The 22,320-nt window shown below is 35.7% G+C and overlaps 1 protein-coding gene across 3 annotated transcripts in view; it reads right to left on the bottom strand.

Annotated features, from left to right (window-relative positions):
* Positions 1-1,064: 1,064 nt before the first annotated feature.
* LOC111140883 (folliculin interacting protein 1) overlaps positions 1,065-22,320 on the bottom strand; it is a 156,004-nt gene continuing 134,748 nt past the window's right edge. For all 3 annotated transcript variants that reach the window (XM_022493127.1, XM_022493128.1, XM_022493129.1), the window contains 4 exons: positions 21,931-22,099; positions 9,500-9,697; positions 5,148-5,263; positions 1,065-3,129 (listed from right to left, as the gene is read on the bottom strand). In XM_022493127.1, the coding sequence (XP_022348835.1) occupies positions 3,051-3,129; positions 5,148-5,263; positions 9,500-9,697; positions 21,931-22,099 (562 nt within the window). In that variant the 3' untranslated portion in view covers positions 1,065-3,050. The remainder of the gene's footprint in view (positions 3,130-5,147; positions 5,264-9,499; positions 9,698-21,930; positions 22,100-22,320) is intronic.

Below are 22,320 nucleotides of genomic sequence, written 5' to 3'. Positions count from 1 at the left end.
TTACATATGCCTTATTTACACATGAAATAAAGACCAACATCATCCATCAAATTGACATGTGTTTATTGCACAAATTTCCCCTAGAACTGGGAGGTTATTTATAATACAGGTGTACATTTGAGAAATGCATACAGAACAAGGAACAAGTATGTACATTTACATATCTCACCATCTAAATAACTTAGAGAAAGCAGAACAATCTCATAAGACATCCACCAGAAGTAGGCATTGTGTAAAATTGTTTTTTTTAAGTGATCATCCCCAGTGTATGCCAACTGCAACAAAACAAAATCTGTGCTAGTATGTTTATTGCACTTAACATTTTCAAACTCAATATTAAGACATATTAATAAAAGCCAAGAATATTTCAAATCAAACCAATTAGTTTATATACAAGGAAAAATTAGTTTTAAATCTATAATGTAAAAGATCCCTTTTTCATTTCCTGTTGCAAGTTTTTTTTTCCTGTTGAAACAAACAGGTTTTTTAAAATATGTAATACATATCTGTCTGTACCATAGGAAGCCGAAAAAATTATTTTGAACAGGCCAAAACTCTTCACATTCATCATAATGATCACACTTTAAAGAAGTAGCAGCTCATTCCTTGGGCTTTGTGTAAGGAAAAACAAGACTATGATGAAGGTAGTAGAAATCAGAGGGTTAGGAATTATAAAACTCAGGAATCCTATAAGGATTAATGATTCTATAAGAAACTATAGGCCTCTTCCTTCTGAGCAAAGCTTAGTTTTCTTTTCTTTTTTTGAAGATTTTATTTATTTGAGAGAGAGAGACACCAAGAGAGAGCACGCGTAAGGAGGACAGAAGCAGGTAGGTCCCTGGGATCAAGACCAGAGCTGAAGGCAGACACTTAACTGACTGAACCACCCAGGTGCCCTGCAAAGCTTAGTTTTGTTTTGCCCTTTTTTTTTTAAAGATTTTATTTATTTATTTGACAGAGAGAGAGCACAAGCAGGGTAAGTGGGACAGGGAGAAGAAGGCTCCCTGCTAAGCAGGGAGCCCAATGCAGGACTCGATCCCAGGACACTGGGATCATGACCTGAGTCAAAGGCAGACGCTTAACCGACTGAACCACCCAGGCACCCCCAAAGCTTAGTTTTAAAGGGAACAGTAGGATGGGGAATCCATTTATTGAAGACTAGATTTCCTAGATGATAATTAGAGATTTCAAACAGGACTTCGAATAGTTTGATAGTTACATGTCATTCTGAACTACAATAAAAAAAATAGTGTACAATGGCCCACCTATGAATCTGTCTATATTCTGAATTCTGCCAAAGAGACTGATTTATAGAATTCCAAACAACAAAAGAGGGAAGAATTTCAATAATTAACGGAATAAGAATATTAAGCCAAAGAAAACAGATCCATAAATACTCTTTGGCAGCAAGTCATCCACGGGAGACTCAGGTACTAGCTGGGACCAGCTGATAGGATGCAGGAGCAAAAGTGATTGCAGGCACAATTTCAGGTTTACACTCCATCAAAACAACCATTTCTTGTCTAGTTGGAGATTTCTTGAATACATAAAGAACAAGGCAAAATGTGACCCAACACTATAAATTCAAGGCCAAAGACTAAACAAACCACAAAAATTTTCCTTAATTACTGAAAATTCAAACAGCAAGAATGAATGTATTATACAGTAATTATACTTAGTAAGAGAATAAGCAAGGGGTTTTTTTAAGCTAATCAATTAATTATGATGAAAATAGTCCATGAAAGCAGAAACCAATTTCACGTCTAGCATTAAAAGTATCTTTGATCAGATAAGTAAAGAATAAACTATAACGTAGTATTCAAGTAAACTGAGGTAGTAGAGCATATTGAAAACTTTATCTACCCATCTTTCTATTTACATTACTTACAAGAGTTTGGTTCCATATTAGCCTTTCTCATAAGCAACACTCAACAATATATACAAAAACACTAATAACTGAAAAGTGAAAATATTTGAAAAAAATTAGATTTTGGAAGGGGGGCTGTTAGAAGAAAGAAATAATTTTAAGAATTTATAATAAGCTCTATTAGTGTAAACTGAATATTATGAAGCAGTGAAACAAATATTCAGTTCCTGTGGGGCTGATACTGAAAGCAAAAGCCTTGGCTACCTGAGCACTTTTAAAGAAAATAGTATTCTTTTTCCCAATGCTTTGGTGTAATTTTTAATCCTAATTTTCATTTATTAAATTAGATGCAAATATGTAAATATTAACATTTATAAGAATTAGCTTATAAACAAAACAAATGGTATAAAGTAGTATTCTTATTTGGGGAATCTACATTCCTCAGCCTTAAAAAAAGATCAGCTTTAGTTACATTTTAGGGTGTGTGAACAGAAAATTCACCAGAGAGTAACATTTAAACATTATTTACAATTGATACTAGCTGAAAATATTTTAAAAAAGGGCATGTTTACCAATCAATCTTGTATTTCTACCTTTGTTTTGAAAAATAGATACGTATGTACACTTGGATGGATAACATACACACATTTACACTCATTATTCTGGATTATAACTAACAGGCTGTTTAATATACTGAGAAATACCCCAAAATTAGCTACTTTGAATTAAAAAACAAAAGAACAAATAAGCTTTTGTAATCTATCCATACCTTAGAAATAAGGCATTAAAACTAGTGAAATAATTATTTCTGAGCCACTGAATTATCAGACATCCACTGCTGTTTATGAGTGTGGCAACATGGGAGTGATCATATGAAATTCCTTGATGTTATTACTTATTTAGAAATTTCTACACTTTGGCTTTTTCAAGTGCTTTCCCTCAAAATTATTTATGCTATTTTAGTTTCACTTGCTTAAAAGTATACCACCACCCCAAAGTCCAGCCAAAAGAAAAAAGCAATCCAATGATCACACAATGTATACTGCAACACAGGATACCCAGGCACTTGACTCATTCAGATTGAAGTCTAACTGGGAAAAAAAACTGCCATAAATGAATGTTGCATCTACTTCCTTAGTTTCTGTTTAACTTTCTACCAGAGTTAATTCTGACAACCTTTATATTAAAGAAGTATCTGAGCAACATATGGAGAGTGAGTGCTTGCTACAGCAGCCAGAAGAGGAAGATCACTGGATTCAATCCTGAAATAAAACAAAAATCTCAGTTTAGGGTTTCTATAACCAACACATGTGTCTTACAAGTAATAACTGTTACATACCACATCTCAGCAGTCAAGAACCTAGGCCACTCTGGCCAATAGGAAAAGGGTCAAAAGAGAATTAATGATAACACAAAGTAGAAATGCTTCAGTATGTAAAAACCAGAACAAAAGATTTTTTTAAAAAGAAAGCCACTGAAACCCTATTAGTATTAGTAATAAGTCATGGATGCAGGAAAGCATCTCACTGATCTGCTAATAGACCAGGCATCAGGGCAAGGCACAGTATCTTAAGAAATACAATAAAGTCTAATAATAGAGTAATTGTGTCCACCCATACGGTCTTGGATACAACTGTTTTTACAGAAGTACTTGGGGGGTCCCTGGGTGGCTCAGTCAGTAAAGCATCCAACGAACTCTTGGTTTTGGCTCTGATCATGATTTCAGGGTCATGAGCCCTGCACAGGGCTCTGCACTTAGGGCAAGTGGAGACCACTTGAGATTCTCTTCCTCTTCCTCCACCCTATCCCCACTACACACACACATTTACTCTTTTGCACGTTCTCTCTCATAAATAAATAAATAAATAAATAAAATCTTTTTTAAAAAAGGGACTGAGAAGAAGTAATAGGGGCTGCTGCTGCTTCTTTTTTGGTAATGGAAGCTTCTTAAAAATACATCTTTATTGTAGACTTATTCATATAGAATAAATCTGAATAAAATCACATATTTTTTCAGCTAGTTGCTTGAGAAAAATGAAAACGTTTGGCAATAGCCAGCAGTAGTAGGAAGAGTGTGCTTCCTGCTGACAGTGAGAATTTATTCTGATACTTTTTGGACAACCTTTAGTATTACCTATCAAAATAACAAATAATATCCATCAAAAATTTAATACACATGTCCTTTAACCAAAAATTCTACTTCTAAAAATTTATCCTACGAACTTCAAAGATTTATATTCATTCCAGCATTGATTTATAATAGCACAAAACCTGAAAATAATCTAAATTCTACTATATAATGAAATGCTATACAACCATTAAAAGTAACAAGATAAATCAGTATGTACTTATATGAACATTTATGATATATTAAAAGGCAAGTAGCACCATGATATATAGAAAATAAATCAATTTATACTTTTTATCCTATATATTTAAAAATTCTGTAAGAAGAAACAATCCATTAATTGTGTTTGGGTGAGGATCAGAAGTTAGGGAAAAGACACTAACAACTTAATTTTCATTTTATGTCAAAATGCACTGTAAAATTTGGTTATATGCGTATTACATTAAAAACTAGTTTAATTTCTTTTAAATGATGGCATGATACATACAGAATCATCTATATCCAATCTAGATTATGAGGAGTAATATTAATGAAAGAATTTAATTTGGTTTCTGACACGGTTGCTACTTGATGTTGGTCCTCTCTCCCTTCTAAAAAGCTCAATTTTAAAAAGTTCCAGCTTGTTTCAATTTATGCATCTAGGATTTGGGGAAATAATTCTCACACACACACGCACACACGCAAGTAGCCATAGAACGAACATAGGTAAAGTGACTAGTGTCTACAGACTATAATGAAAAGGGCTAATCAGTGTTTCCCACCAATTTCCTGTTCCTCCTTCAGTTAGCATTTTAGAAAAATGTCTTCTTCCCAAGGATAACTGCAAAGCAGACAGACACAATATAAAAATAATGGAGGAGTAATAATATGTAGATAATGTACTACCACCCACAGAATGGTGTTACTTCAGTCAGCTCATTTGGATGACAGGGCAGATGCTGGGAAGCATGAGTTTACAACATATGTAAATTACAAGTTTCTCAACTTACTGTAATAGCATAAGGGACAATGTCTTTCAGATCAGCGGAAGCCAGAGATCTGCTTTTATATGGTATAGAGCAACCCAACTGATAACAGTGCCCAACTTCTAAAAAGCAATTCTGGGAATATTCTTTGCCTAAAGAAAGTGCAATGAGAAAGCCACAAACATACCCTAGAACCACTCCTAGTTCCTTGACGTGAACACGCATCTGTCCCCTCAGGTACTCAGACAGCATTCTGCTCTTGAAGTATAACTCCTGTAATCGGTCTTCAAGATGCATTACACACTGCAGTTAAGGGGAAAACAAGAACCAGATAAGAAAATAGTTTCTACTTCGAAGTAATGGTTTTCCAAGGCATCATGGTTATGACAATTCAGTTTAGTTATTCCACATAAACTAAAATTTGGAGCACAGTTTTAAAGCACATTTGCTTTAAATTTTAGCTAAAAGATTGTAATTTTTTTCTAGTTAATATCAGAATTAGATCATACAGAGTTTTTGTTTTGTTTAAATGTAAATTATACATAATGAAAATTTACCATTTTAACCATTTTTAAGTGTACAATTCAGAAGCACTAAGTACATCCAAAAAGACATGAAATTATCACCACTACACATTTCCAGAACTTTAAAAAATGTTTTTATTCCAAATTTGATAAATTTAACACTCCTAAATTGATGCATATCAAATTTATTTACACAGGAAAGGCTGCATTCTCCAGCAGAGAGTTAAAGAAAAACGTTGGCAATAGCTCACAGAAAATGCTCAGTAGTCCTTACTAGAAGAGAGATGTTTCTAAGTTAGAACATTGAAAACTAAAACATACACACTTCATTTATTATCAACTAACTTGCTCCATTTAATAAAATAGGTGATTCTGCATTGATGCTATACATTTGAGAAAAATACATGAGTTTCAGGTATTAAAACACTAAATTCCTTCAGAGTATTCCTTTCCAATGAAAATCAACTATTAAAACTGCTAATGGGGGTGCCTGGGTGGCTCAGTGGGTTAAAGCCTCTGCCTTCCACCGAGGTCATGATTCCAGGGTCCTGGGATTGAGCCCTGCATCAGGCTCTCTGCTCAGCGGGGAGCCTGCTTCCTCCTCTCTCTTTGACTGCTTCTCTGCCTACTTGTGAACTCTGTCAAATAAATAAATAAAATCTTAAAAAATAAAATAAAATAAAACTGCTAATAGGGGCGCCTGGCTGACTCAGTCAGTAATGTGTGGGACTCCTGATCTTAGGGCTGTGAGTCTGAGACTCACATTAGGCGTGGAGCTTACTTAAAGAAAAAACACCAAAGTGCTAATAAAAACCCACTTTCTTCTTGGAAAAACAAAATAGAAATTATACACATACACATACACAAATATATATAAACTGTATATATAATTTAGATATATCTGTGAATTTACCATATTACCCCCCTTTTTTTTTAAAGTAGGCTCCATGCATGGAGCCCAGCACAGGGCTTGAACTCACAACCCTGAGATCAAGACCTGAGCTGAGATCAAGAGTCGTATGTCTGACTGAGCCACCCAGGCACCCCCCATATTACCCATTTTTAAGTATACAATTCAGTGGCATTAAAAGTATAGTCACAATGTTGTGCAACCATCATCCCTATCCATTTCCAGAACTTTTTTTCATTATCTCAAACATTAACTCTGTACCCATTACATAAAAACTCCTCATTCTCTCCTCCCCCAAGCCCTTGGTAATCTCTATCTACTTTCTGTCTGTATGAATTTGCTTATTCCAGAAACCTCATTTAAGCAGAATCCTATAATATCTGTCCTTTTCATTTACTCTTCTTAGCGTAATGTGTTCCAGGTTCATCCATATTGTATCAGAATATATCAGAATTTCATTCATTATCTTGGCTGAAATATTCCAGTCTATGTATTATACTACATTTTGTTTATCCATTCATTTGTTAATGGACATGAGATGTTTCCAACTTTTGGCTACTGCAAATAATGCTGCCATAAACATGATGGTACAATCTTTTTGAGTCCCTGCTTTCAACTGTTTTGAGTATAAACCCAAAAGTAGAATTGCTGGATCACAGGGCAATACAATGTTAAACTTCTTGAGGAACTGCCTAAGTGTTTTCCCCAGAGGCCGCACCATTTTGCATTCCCATCAGCGATGCACAAAGGTTCCAATTTCTCCACATTTTGGCTAATACTTGTTGTTTTTGATCATAGCCACACTTATGGGTGTGAAGGAGTATCTCACTGTGGTTTCGATATGTACTCTCCTGAAGATCTTTTCATATGCTCATTGACCACAGGTTCATCTTCTTTAGAGAAATGTCTATTTGCCTATTTTTAAATTGAGTTTTTCTTTGTTATTCTGGATACCAATTTCTTTGAACATATATGATTTACAAATATTTTCTCCTGTTCTGCAGGTTGTCTTTTCACTTGTTGATTGTGTCCTTTGGTGGACAAAAATTTTGATTTGACAAAGTCCCATGTATCTCTGTATTTTACTTTTGTTGCCTATGCTTTTGGTGTAAAATTCAAGAAATCCCTACCAAATCAAATGCCAGAAAGATTATCCCCTAATGTTTTCTTTGAACAGTTTTACAGATAGTTGAAGCACTCAATTTAAGTCAGATTCAAGTTCGTTTCTGTACATGGCATAAAGGGTTTAACGTCATTCTTTTCCATGTGGAAATCCAGTTTTCTCAACATGATTTCTTTCAGGGGCTCCTTTCCTCTTTGAATTGTCTTGGCTCCCTTGTCCAAAACCAACTGACCATTTAAGTGAGGGCTTATTTTGGGGCTATTATATTCTACTGGCCTATATGTCTGTCCTTATGCCAGTATCACACTGTTTTGATTACTTTCACTTTGCATTAAGTTTTGAAATTGGGAGGTGTGAGTCCTCCATCTTTCTTCCTTTTTTAAGATTGTTTTGGCTCTTCAGGTCCCTTGAGAGACCATGCAAATTTTAGGTTGAGTCTATTTCTTCAAAAAAAAGGATGTCATTGGGATTTTTATAAGGACTGCTTTGAATCAGTAGATTACTTGGGGTAGTACTGTGATCTTGATAATACTAGGTCTTCCAATCTATGAACACGAAATGTCTTTCCTTTATTTATGCTTCTTTAATTTCTTTCAGCAATGTTATCTAGTTTTCAGTAAGTCTTTTGTGCATGGTAAAATTTATTGCAAAATAATTTATTCTTTTAATGCTATTTTAAGTGCTTTCTTCATTTTAGTCTGTTCATTGCTAGCATTATGTAAAAGGAACTACCTTTGCAAGCTGATTTGTATCTCGCAATTTTGTTGAATTCATTTTTAGCTGTATCAGGTTTTTAAAATTTTGTTTTTAATTGTTTTTGCTAACATATAATGTATTATTTTCCCCAGGGGTACAAATCTGTGAATCATCAGGCTTACACACTTCACAGCACTCACCACAGCACATACCCTCCTCAATGTCCATAACCCAACCACCCTATCCCTACTCCCCCACCCCCCAGTAACCCTCAGGCTCTATCAGTTTTTTCCTGTTGAAATTTAAAGTCTTCTACATTAAGATTATGTCATCTGCAGAGATAATTTTACTTCTTCCGTTCTAATTTGGATTCCTTTCATTTCTTTTTCTTGCTTAACTGCTCTGGCTAGGGTTTTCTAATACTCTGATGGAGAGAAGTGGTAGAAGTGGGCATCCATGTCTTGTCCATGATCAGAGAGGTAAAATTTTTAATATTTCACCAGTAAGAATAAGGTTAGCTGTGGTTTTGTCGTATGTGGCCTTTATTATGTTATCTACAGAAGTTTTTAAGTAAGCTGTATTTTATTTGTCCTAACAAGAAAAAAAGAAGAACTTTGAAAGATGGAAATGCTGTCTTCAGTAAGAGGTTATTCAGTATTATGAAGAGGGTTCCTTCAACATCCTGACAGGAAAAAGAGGCTCCAGAAAGCACCGGCATTCTGCGCAAAGCTTAGAGATACCACATATCCATACCTTACATGAAACTAGTCAGGCACCAAATTCTAGCTGCCAAAACCATACAATATATAGATACGTACACATCCCCTTGGGCCACCATTATAAAATGGCACAAATTCAGTGATTTAAACAATAGAGAATTACTTTCTCACAGTTTTGGAGGCTAGAAGCGTGAACATCAGGGTGCTAGTGTATTCCAGTTCTGGCAAGAGCTCTCACCTGGGTATGCAGACGACTGCCTCTGGCTCTTTCCTCACAATCTCTCTTCCTCTTCTTAGAAGATCCGCCAATGCCATCATGAGGGCTCCACCCTCATCACCTAATCTAACCCTAATTACCTCCCAAAGGCCCATCTCCAAATACCATCAGAGTGGGTGTTAGGGCTTCAACACAGGGTTCTTAGAGGAACACAAACCTTGAGTCCATAACATCTTTTTTTTCCAGGAAACAATGATGAAGCTAATAGCAGTATTCAATGTAGGCACATTCTAAATAAAGTTCAGTCACCTATCGGAGTGCTAAATAATTCAAGCCGTATACATACTTACAAAATTTGGAGATAAGTTATGTTTATAAAGCTGAAGAGTGGAATGAAGCAGGTTGGACACAAGACTGGAAACTAATACTTCCTTTCCCAATTTATTATCTGTCATTCGTCTCTGGCTACTGGCCACTTGCACAGTCCATTTATCCATATCTGCTATAATACAGACAGCTTCTGCTATTGGTTCATCCAACACTGGATGCTGGAAAAAAGAATTCATCTTACAATAAGCAAATGAGGTTTTCAAATAAATGTTAAAGAAAATAAGGCAAGAAAGAGATATTAAAAACAGAATAAAAGAATATTAAATTCTGACAGTTACTGCCAAAGAATCCTTGACAGTAGAAAATAGAATACTGAATTAACTCAATTAACAAATACCCTGAGAAACCTTACAGAAATCATCACTGGGGACACCTGGGTGGCATTGGGTAAGCATCTAACACAGGTCATGATCCCAGGGTCAGGCTCCCTATTCAGCAGGGAATCTGCATGAGATTCTCTGTCTCCTTCTACCCCCTCTTCCCCCCAAATAAATAAATCTTAAAAAAAAAAAAAAAGAAAGAAAGAAAGAAAGAGATCACTGTAGAAATTAATTGCCAGAACTTTGTATTCTTTTTTAAGTTTTTATTTAAACATTTTAACATTTAAACATTAATATTTTTAAAAAAGATACAAAAAGAATTCACATGAGCAAGTCAAAGGTAAGATTCTGTGCTAACTATCCCAACTTGTCAGACATTAATTTGATTGAGCACCTCAAGGACTATCACTTGATTAGATTACATGAAACACCTTGCTGCTTTATGTTCCCTGGATTTTTCTGTTTTACCACAATATACATCCCCAATATGGCTAACAGCAATTAAAAAGGAAACAAATCACCAGGTACTAACATGATTCTCCAAGACATATGGTTAAGTCAGAAAGAAAAAGTCATTAAACACCTAGACACATGTGCACGGATGCACCCACATATATATATTATATCCATCCCAGTTACATTTTATAAAATCAGTATCTGTATCTAAACGCAAATGTATAGAGAGCTGAATGAAAATACTCAAATCAGACTCTATCATGAAGATCTCTGTGAAGAAGTACGAAATATGACGAGTACAAATACGGATGTCTTTTTGCCTTTGTGTATCTTTATTTTGTTTGAATTTCTATCAGAAGCATTTACCCAAATGATACTTTTATAATTAGAAAGTTTAAGGCACAATGAAAAATATTTTAAACTAACATACACAAATAAAAGGCCCACAACATGTGGCTGTGCCCTTGGCTTCTTATGGTTTATACACAAAGACCAAAATTGACAATTAAGTACAAAGCGCCACTATCAAAAAGAAATGATAGTGGAAGGAATGCATGAAGGAAGGAAGGGAGGAAGGCAGGAAGAAAGAACCTACAGTGCTCAGTATTTCAACATCTTTCTATATTTGGAAAGCTAAGGATTTATTCACCACTGGCCATATAGAACTGCATAATAAAACTGAGATTAACAACTGTAATTTGAAATACTTGAACCCAATGGCCTTTATCCTTTTAAACTTGTACTGTTACTACAACTTTATAGCAAAGAATGTAGGTTTGCTTCTTGGTAACACTAGGTTTGGCATGCCCAAAGGATATCCCTTTGCCCAATAAACGAACAACCCCTATGAATAAGGCTTTTGGCTTGATGCTAACTAAACAAAAGACAATGGACCTCACAGTCCAGTGTGGGAGATAAAAATAAATACATCTGGCTATAAAAAGACATGTGTAATAGACGAAACAGGTATTAAGTGCTGGGATAGCAGAGGAGGGCAATAATGGGTTCTTGTGTGAGTGGGAGTTTCACAGTGACACAGGGACATAACATTTAAGTATGGATTGGACTGCTGGTGAAAAATCAGACAGGAATATGGACAATTCTGTAAGACAGAATATCATGAGAAGGCTTAGAGACATAAGTAGATGCATGTGACTAAGTTAGTGAAATATGATACTGAGAAGCAGTGAAGAAGAGAATGGAAAAGAAAAAGCCTGGTAAGATACACTGTGAAAACTTTCCATGAAACTCTAAACTTTGTATTTGTTTTTATAAAGTAGTACTCAAATAATTCTTATTCACCTCTTACCAAGAATAGAACATTGTTCAATGTGCCAACTTAATTACTGAAATATTAAAAAACCAACATGGAATAACAAACTGTTAAAGGCAGACTTCAAAAGCAGGGGGCATCTTTAGGAGATGATATTTATGAAGGGGGTACATCCATTATCCTCACAAGGAAATGCCTAAACAGATAATGAGAAAACAGCTACAAAATATACCTTGTTTAAAGGTCACAAACTATTTTAGAAATTAACTTTATAGCCATTCAATCAAAAGGCATGTGGCTAAGATTTTTTTTTTCCCCACAAGTTTTTATTTACATTCTAGTCCATCAACATACAGTATAACATTAGTTGCGTTTACAATATAGTGATTCATCACTTCCAAGCAATACCTGGTGCTAATCACAACACTTGCCTTCCTTAATCTGTATCACCTACTTTACCTCCACCCACTTCCCTTCCAGTAACCACCAGTTTGTTCTCCACAGTTAAGAGTCTGTTTCTCGGGGAGAGGGGGGGTGGGATTATGGACATTGGGGAGGGTATGTGCTATGGTGAGTGCTGTGAAGTGTGTAAACCTGGCGATTCACAGACCTGTACTCCTGGGGATAAAAATATATTATATGTTTATAAAAAATAAAATAAAAAAAAAATTCCATAAATCCTCTTGAAAAGAAAAAAAAGAGAAAAAAAATGAAAAAAAAAAAAAAAGAGTCTGTTTCTCGGTTTTGCCTCTCTTTTTTGTTTGTTTGTTAAATGGTTAATCTAACCAAAACCTATAAAAACTACTTTTTGGTAAAGAAAAGGAAATGGTCCCAAATCTGTAGTCTCCCAAGTGAGAAGGGCCTAAACACCAAGCTTATGATCAGAAATAATTCAAGCCAAAATTGTTTTATAAGTTGTTGTTAAAGGCGGTGGGGGGCGGGGGGGGGACAGTGCCAGTCATTCATTCTGACTGCTTATTTTCACTCAATGGACTGTCACATGCAAGGTCCTAATGTGATAAATTTTCAATTTATACAACCCCAGTCTTTCCCTTCATCATCAACTTCTGGAAAAGAAAGCTATAACAAATGGGAGCATATTCTCAAGTAAGACCTTGTAGTGGCTTCCTCCACAATCTTTACTGAGCTTGTATCCAGCTTCAGATACTTCCCAGTCATAAAATGGAAGTAATTTACGTGAGAGAGAAACAGTAAATATAGTTTTATTTGGCTTAAACCTTCTTTCCTGAGTTACATGACTTCTGTAATACAAATTCATCCACAACTTTACCAGCCTTTTTTCTCCCCCAGGTATTTCCAGAATGTCAATACATAAACTCTCTAACCTCTTCTCAAGGACATACATACTCCCAAATCTCCACCCCATAACAAAACCTGGCTTTTCAGTTGCTTGCTAGTATTCAAACATGGCCTTGTAAACTGCACGTTTGAACTAAAAATATACAACTTCAGTGTACTCTCTTCAGAACTATCAAGTTTCTTTATTTGCCTTTCAAAATAAAAAATAATTCCCCCAATGTGGCAGAGGGAACAGGCCTTAAAGACACTGCAAAAAAAAAAAAAAAGACACTGCAAATTATAGTTCAAACTGGCATTGCCTTTTGGAGAAGAAACTAACCAACATACATCAAGAACATGAAAATAATCCTAACCTTAAAACCCGGCCAATAACCACATTTCTGGGAATCTAGCCTAAAGAAATTAACCTAAATTCTTAAAACACAGAAGTAGTATCAATGTTAATAACAGTAAAAAGAAGAAAAGGTTGAGCAACAGAGAACAGAGAACCCAGAAATAAACTCATGCATAATGCTCTATTAACATATGACAAAGGAGCCAAGAATATACTACAAAGGAGAAAGGATAGCCTCCTTTAGTAGATGGTGCTCGGAAAACTAGAGAGCCAGAAGCAAAAGAATGAAACTGGATCACTATTTGTACACCATTACACACAATTCTACTCAAACCAAATTAAAGATTTGAACATAAGACCCAAAAGCATAAAAATCCTAGTAGAACATAGGGAGTAAGCTCGCTGGTATCAGTCTTGGCAATGATTTTTTGGATTTGATACCAAAAGCCAAGACAATGAAAGCAAACTAAACTAAAATGCTGCTGCACAGCAAAGGAAACCATCAGCAAAATTAAAAAGCAGCCTACAGAATGGGAGAAAATATTTGCAAACCATATATCAGACAAGAGGTTAATATCACACAACTCAACAGCAAAGGGGGAAAAAAAAACCCTAACAATCTTTGATTTTTAAAAATGGGCAGATAAACTGAATAGGCATTTTTCCAAAGGAGACATACAAATGGCCAGCAGGTACATAAAAAGATGCTCAACATCACTCATCTTCAGGGAAATGCAAATCTAAAACACAATAAGATATGACCTCCTATCTGTCAGAATGGCGGTTATCAAGACAAGGATAACAAGTATTATGCACTGTTGGTGGGAATATAAATTGGTGCAGCCACTGTGGAAAACAATATGGAGGTTCCTCAAAAAATTAAAAACAGAACTACCATATCCTTTAGCAATACCACTTCTAGATATACATACATTCAAAGACATGAAAACAGGCTATCAAAGAAGTACCTACACTCCCAGGTTCACTGCACCATTATTCACATTAGCCAAGACAAACACACACACCTAACTTTCCATCAATAAATGAATGGATAAAGAAGATACCACACACACACACACACACACACACACACACACACACACAGGAATAGTATTCAGCATTGAGAAAGATGGAAATCCTACCATTTGCAACAATACAAATGGACCATGAGGGCATTCCGCTACATGAACTAAGTCAGACAGAGAAAAGACAAATACTGTATAACCTCACACACCTAGATTCTAAAAAAACAAAACAAAACAAAACAAAACAAAACAAAAAACTCACAGAAACAGAGAAGTGGGTGATGTGGGAGCCGAGGGGGGAGGATGGAAGAAATGGGTGAAGTTAGTGAAAAGGTATAAACTTCCATTTATAAGACAAGTAAGTTCTGGACATGCAATGTACAGCATGGAGACCATCCTTAACAACACTGTATTATATATTCATTATATATTATATCGGGAATAGATCTTAAAGGTTCTCATCACAAGAGGGATGCCTGGGTGGCTCAAACATCTCACTCTTTTTTTTTTTTTTTAATTTTTTTTTTAATTTATTTGACAGACAGATCACAGGTAGGCAGAGAGGCAGGCAGAGAGAGAGAGGAGGAGGAGGCAGGCTCCCTGCTGAGCAGAGAGCCTGATGCGGGACTCGATCCCAGGACCCTGGGATCATGACCTGAGCCGAAGGCAGAGGCTTTAACCACTGAGCCACCCAGGCACCCCCAAACATCTCACTATTGATTTTAGCTCAGATCATGATCTCAGGGTCTTGAGATCCAGCCTCATGTTGGGCTCTTCACTCAGTGGGTAGTCTGCTGGAGATTCTCTCTTCCTCTCCCTTTGCCCCTCCCCTGGCTCATGTGCACACACACTCTCTCTCAAATAATGTTTAAAAAAAAAGTTTTCACCACAAGGAAAAGATGTATAACTATATGAGGTGATGGCTGTTAACTCAACTTACTGTGGTAATTTAATATACATATATTAAATCATGTTATACTCCTTAAACTAATACGTTATATGTCAATTATATATCAAAATTGGGGTAAAAAAAAGTTGAGCGTATGACAAAACCACAGAATTACAATAAACATTAGAAACAATGTTTACAAAATATGTTAATAATATGGGGAAATTCTCTTACATCAACTGTTAAGTAATAAAAGCAGAATTCAAAACATTAAATATAATGCCACATATAAGTAGGTAGCTATATATACACATACATACATCTTATATACATGTATAACCTATATAAAAATATATATTTATACATAAAAATGTAAATTTTAGTGTTTTACTGTACAGCAGGAAAATTATGGCAAACATAGGTAAAAACAAAGTTTGTGGAAAAAAATTATCAAAACCCTATATACATATATAGTATATATATATAAAAAAATGTGTATCTGTAAAAAGTGTGTGTGTGTGTGTGTGTGTGTGTGTATATATATAGCCCTAGTTATATATGTATATAAATACACACACACACACACAGAATAACGATTACAAGAAGATGTAAGACAGAGAATACCTAATATATACAAAACACCACATAGCATAAATCTGGTATATAAACATTAGTATCACTTTCATTACAGTCAAGGAAACTGAGGTTCTATAAAATTAAATATCTTGTCTTAAGATATGCAGATAGAAGTGGCCAAGTCTGGGTTTCATCAGATGCCACATACTACATAATGTCTAGAAGAGGTTTTTATATTAAGAATGGCTACCATCAAAAACTAAATAATTTACTATATGCTGGGTGATTGAACATAATAGTAAAATTAATTTATTAAGTAATTTTTAAAAAGGATGGCTAAATAGTAGAGTTGGGAAAACTTGTGTTTAGCTTTCTACACATTTCAATCTTTTATACAGTAAATATATATTTAATTTGGTAATAAGAAAAATGCTACTTTCTTAGAAACTGAGGAGAAAAGAAGAAAATACTAATACGGTTCAAAAGAATAAGACTGTATTTTTTTGAAGTACTATCCTCATGAATTATCTATTGAAAGGCTCCTGTGGGGTTTTCCATGTAGGCACATAAGAAATAGTTCTCATGTTAGATGTGATGGTGATAAATTATGAGCACACAATAATTAAAACCATTAAATATAAACTTTATACATGAATAGAGAAAAACGCATGATAAAAAACCCAACCTGTTAGTGTTAAGTTTGGTATTTTAGTTTTCACTTCTTCAAAATTTTCTGTGATCTGCTTTGACAGTAAAATATCTTATGAAAATTTAAGAGGGAAAGACTAGAAATGCAGTTAGAAAAACAGAGGGCAGAAGACAGAAAGCTCTTACTTTTTACCATAGTGGAATGATCCCAAGGGCAATAGAAGGAGGACTACTAATATGAAAGTCTTGCAAGCTTTGTTAATGCCAATTTTGCTATTATATTTACATTTACTTTTGTTCATCTGTTTTAGAGACAGTGTTCTGTATATACTAAAGCTAAAGAGCATTGCTAAAGAACAGACAGATCAGCATTGGTTTCTAGCTCTGCCATCCCCTATCTAATATAACTTCAAACACCTCTCTGTGGTATATCTGAAATACAGAAATGATAGTAATAAGTGCCATAAAATTAAGTATTACATTTATGTACTTGGAACACATTAAGGCTATAATAAAAACCAAATGCTTTTTATTATTGTTACTATTCCTCCTATTCCAAAGGTTAAAAACTCTTTAAACTGAAATGTTCTGTCTTCGGTAGGAAACAGCCACCCCTTCCAATTCCAGGCTTCCAGAAGCAACATCGAAGAACACAGTGTGGGGGAGTGTGGGGGTGCCTGGGTGGCTCAGAGGGTTAAGCCTCTGCCTTCAGCTCAGGTCATGGTCTCAGGGTCCTGGGGATTGAGCCCCACATTGGGCTCTCTGCTCAGCAGGGAGCCTGCTTCCCCCTTTCTCTCTGCCTAGTTGTGATCTCTGTCAAATAAATAAATAAAATCTTAAAAAAAAAAAAAGCACAGTGTGTGCTAATGGGTATAGATGGAGAGAAAAATGAATAAAATGAATGACTGATATCAAACAGAAAGAAAGACAAGAGGACACAAAGAGCATTACAAGGACCCACATCAGATTTCCTAACCAAGTATTTCAACAAATATTGAGTACTTTGTCAGACAATGGGAGGACAGAACTGGAAAAAAAAAAAAAAAAAAAAAAAAACAACAACAACAACAGAAAAGGTTGTTACACTCTGAAGAATACCATTAACTGATACAAATTTTTTCCTGTGAAGCATTCAATTACTTACTAGTATCTTCCTCAGGCATTTTTTTTAACATGTTGTACTACACTTACTCATATACATACGTCCCTTACTTCCTCCATTACTAAGTAAATAACTTTTGATCAGAAGCTATTTCTTTTTCATCTATATATCCCTTGGACTATCAGCACCATGTTCAGAACACAGTGTATCAGTAAGTATTTATCTAACTGGTGTTAAAGAGTTGAGCAAGATGGCTTTTAAATATAAAGAACATGAGTTTTGGTAACTTTCCTTCCAAAGTCTGTTTTTAATCTAGATTTTTCTGAATTTCCCAACTATACAATAAAACACCAAACTTAACAACTTAAGATAATTTACTACAAACATAGGGCATTTAAACCTTTCTCGTGGGCACCCAGGTGGCTCAGTTGGTTAAGCGACTCTGCCTTTGGCTCAGGTCACGATCCCACAGTCCTGGGACTGAGTCCTGCACTGGGCTCCCTGCTCAGCAGGGTGTCTGCTTCTCCCTCTCATGCTCTCTCTCAAATAAATTAATAAACACAAATCTTAAAAAAAAAAAAAAAAAAACTTCTGGCTAATAATTAAGGGAATGCTTCCTCAATGAGCCGTATTTTCTCACCTATGATTTCCTAGTTGGCTTTCTCCATTCCTTTTTAATGTTTTCACAGGGGGAAAGGAGAAGATTTTGCTTTAAAAATTATTAGAATGACACATGGAAATTGAAGAAAGAGAAAATTCAACAAAAGCTGGAGACTTCAATACTCCATGCTCAATAAATGATGCAGTAACTACACAGAAAAATCAGCAAGATTGTGGAAAAATCAGCAAGAAAGGGGAAACCTAAAGGCTATCAACCAACTTGACCTGACATCTAGAGTACATTCCTTGCCCAACAACAGGCGACTATTTTTTTTTAAAGATTTCATTTATTTATTTGACAAGAGAGAGAGAGCACAAGCAGGTGGAGTGGCATGCAAAGGGAGAGGGAGAAGCAGGCTCCCTGCTTGGCAGGGAGCCCAATGTGGAGTTCGATCCCAGGACCCTGAGATCATGACTTGAGCCGAAGGCAGACACTTTAACTGACTGAGCCACCTAGGTGTCCCAACAGGCAACTGTTTTTTTCAACTATTCTCTAGGATACACCACATGCTGGGCCATAAAACAAGACTCACTAGATTTAAAAGGACTAAAATCATACAAAGTCTGTTCTCTGACCACAATGGAACTAATTTAGAAATCAAGAAAAGGAAATCGAAGAATTCCAAAAATATCTGGAGATCAAAAACATACTTTTACATAACCCATGCATCACAGAAATGGCAAGGAAAAATAAGGAAATATTTTGAAGAGAATAAAAGTGAAAACAAAAGATTAAAATTTATGAGCTTCAGTTAAAGCAGTGCTTAGAGGACAATTTAGAATTAAATGCCTATATGTGAAAAGAAAAAATACTTCAAATTAATAACCTAATCTTCCACCTTAACAACAACAAAAAAAACTACATCCACAGCAAGCAGAAGGGAAGAAATAATAAAGATGAGGATAGAAATTAATGAAAAAAAAAAAAAAAGACCAAAAAAAATGGAGAAAATCAGTGAAAATGAAAGTTGTTTTCCTGGGGCGCCTGGGTGGCTCAGTGGGTTAAAGCCTCTGCCTTCGGCTCAGGTCATGATCTCGGGGTCCTGGGATCGAGCCCTGCATCGGGCTCTCTGCTCAGCAGGGAGCCTACTTCTCCCTCTCTCTCTCTTTCTGCCTCTGCCTACCTGTGATCTCTGTCTGTCAAATAAATAAATAAAATCTTAAAAGAAAAAAAAAAGAAAAAAGAAAGTTGTTTTCCTTGAAAAGATTAACAAAATTAACACACTGTTCAGTTAGGATAGGAACTGGCAAACTTCAATTAAGAGCCACAGAGAGAAAATTTAGGCTCTAGAGGCTATAAAGTCTCTGTCAGTGACTTAGCTCTGCTCCTGAAGCAGGAAAACAATTGCAAAGTAAATAAATGGGTGTAGTCATGTTCCAATAAAACCTAATTTAAAAAAGCAAGCCTATTTGTCCCATGGGCCACAGCCTACTCATCTTTGATGCATATGGGACAAAAACAACTATTAACGAAGCCATGAATATTCTTTGGAATATTCCACTTATAGGAGGTTTCAGAAAAAAAGGAAAAGCACAGATTACAATAATCAGGGATGAAAGAGAGGACATAACCAATGAACTTACAGAAATTAAAAAGATTATAAATGCGGGTGCCTGGGTGGCTCAGTCAGTTAAGTGTCTGCCTTCGGCTCAGGTCATGATCCCGGAGTCATGGGATCGAGCCCCATATTGGGCTCCCTGTTCAAGGGGAGTCGGCTTCTCTTCCTCCCTCTGGCCCTCCCTGCTACTTGTGCTCTTGCAGGTTCCTCTCTCTCTCACTTGCTCTCTCTCTCTCAAATAAATAAAATCTTTCAAAAAAATTAAAAGATTATAAATGTATGCTATGAATCATTTTATTCCAACAAATAAATCACTTAAATGCAATTAATTCCTAGAAAGACAAAAATTACCAAAATTGACTCAGGAAAAAATAAAAACTTGGAATAGATCTAGAATAAGAAATTGAATCAGCAATTTAAAATATTCTCATTTTAAAAAGCCCAGGTCCAAATAACTTCCCATATGAACTGGATTAAACATTTGGAGAAAAAACAGTACCAATCTTCCAGAAACTCTTTCAGAAAATTGAGGAGGGAACACACCCCATCTCATTCTATGAGGCAAGTATTATTCTGATATTAAAGTTAGACAAATGCATCACAAGAAAACTATAGACTAATATCCCTCATGAATACAATTCTAAAATTCATACTAAAATATTAGCAAATCATATCTAGTAACATATAAAAAGAACTGTATACCATGACCAGGTGGATTTTTTTCTCTAAGAATATACAAATTAGGGGCGCCTGGGTGGCTCAGTGGGTTAAAGCCTCTGCCTTCGGCTCAGGTCGTGATCCCAGGGTCCTAGGATCGAGCCCCACGTCGGGCTCTCTGCTCTGCAGGAAGCCTGCTTCCTCCCTCCTCTCTCTCTGCCTGCCTCTCTGCCTACTTGTGATGTCTCTCTCTCTCTGTCAAATAAATAAAATTTTAAAAAAAAATTAAAAAAAAAAAAAAAAGAATATACAAATTGGTTAATGTCTAAAAAAATCTACCACATCGGGGTGCCTTGGTTGCTCAATGGGTTAAAGCCTCTGCCTCTGGGTTAGGTCATGATCCCAGGGTCCTGAGATCAAGCCCTGCATTGGGCTCTCTGCTCAGCAGGAAGCCTGCCCTCCCCACCCCCGTCTGCCTCTCTGCCTACTTGTGATCTCTGTCAAATAAATAAATAAAATCTTTAAAAGAAAAAAAAAATCTACCACATCTAATGTAATCTTTCACATTAACAGATTAAGAAAGAAAAACCGAATGATCATTATCAAATAAGCACAGAAAAAGTATTAGACAAAATGCCATATCCATTCATGATTTAAAGGTGGAGGGAACAAAGAAACTAGGACTAGAAAGAAACTTTCTCCATTTGATAAAGGGCATCTGTAAGAATTCCACAGCTAACATATACTTAATAATAAAGAGTCAATACTTTCTCCTAGAGGACAAGGATGTCCACTATTAGTCCTTCTATGCAACACTGTACTGAAGGATCTAGCCCATATAATCAGGCAAGAAAGACAAAAGGCATCCAGACTGGAAAGGAAGATGCAACAATGTCTATTCATCAATGACATGAACGTGTATGTAGAAAAACCTAAGGAATCCACACAGAAAACTACAAGAATAAGAGTTCAGCAAGGTTGGGGCACCTGGATGGTATAGTGGGTTAAACACCCAACTCCTGGTATTGGCTCAGGTCCTGATCTCAGGGTCATGAGACTGAGCCCCATGACAGGCTCCACACTCAACGCACAGCCTGCTTAAGACTCTGTCTCCCTCTCCCTCTGTCCCTCCCCTAAACGCGCCCTCTTTCTTTAAAAGAAATAAATCTTGAAAAAAAAAAAGGAAAGAGAGTTCAGCAAGGTAGAAGAATGTAAGATCAATATACAAAAATCAATTGTATATATAAGCAATGAACAATCTGAAAATGAAAAAATAACCGCATTCACATTTAAGCATTTGTAATTTTCTTGATATCATAACTGATCTGATGATGAACATCTATGAATACATCCAATACTTTCTGTATTTCATATTTCTATTTGTGTAGATTCCTGGAACTCTCTACTTGCTCTCATGGTGATAGGTACAAACACACAGGTGCAAAAGTAACAGATTAAGAGAACAATGATTGTGTTACATAGTGAAGTATAACCAAAAATGTAAGGTAAACTGGTTCTATCGGTTAACAAAGTTCATTCTAAGTAAATTCAAGAACAGTGAAGGTAACTCACCTGCACAGCATGAGACAAATCGGATATCAGACACTGACGGAGCCTCTCATCATTCCCAATTCCTTGAAGAACAAAGTCAGGCACATAAGATGAGCAGTAGCCACCCAATAAGGACCTCCCAAAGTTGGCAATGTTGGGCTGAACAGCACTCACTTCAATTAACTTTGACCTGGAAGAAAGGTCCCAAAACAAGGCATATCCAATTATTAATAAACATTTTATCAATAAACTTTTTGGACTCTTCCTAGTCCACACTTCTAGTACCATCGTTTTCTACAAACTATACTCAGAGTAAAATCATCCTTAAGTAAAAATTGGCCTGAGTGATCAATGAGACCACAAAATACTCCTTCCTATCCAGAAAAGGTGGTAAATGAACAACTCTGTAAT

The sequence above is a fragment of the Enhydra lutris genome, unplaced genomic scaffold, assembly GCF_002288905.1.
Source record: "Enhydra lutris kenyoni isolate GAN:26980312 unplaced genomic scaffold, ASM228890v2 scaffoldscaffold5, whole genome shotgun sequence".
NCBI classification, from domain to species: Eukaryota; Metazoa; Chordata; class Mammalia; order Carnivora; family Mustelidae; genus Enhydra; species Enhydra lutris.
The sequence above is the reverse complement of the archived record's forward strand: the minus strand, read 5'-3'. Positions and strand labels throughout refer to the sequence as shown.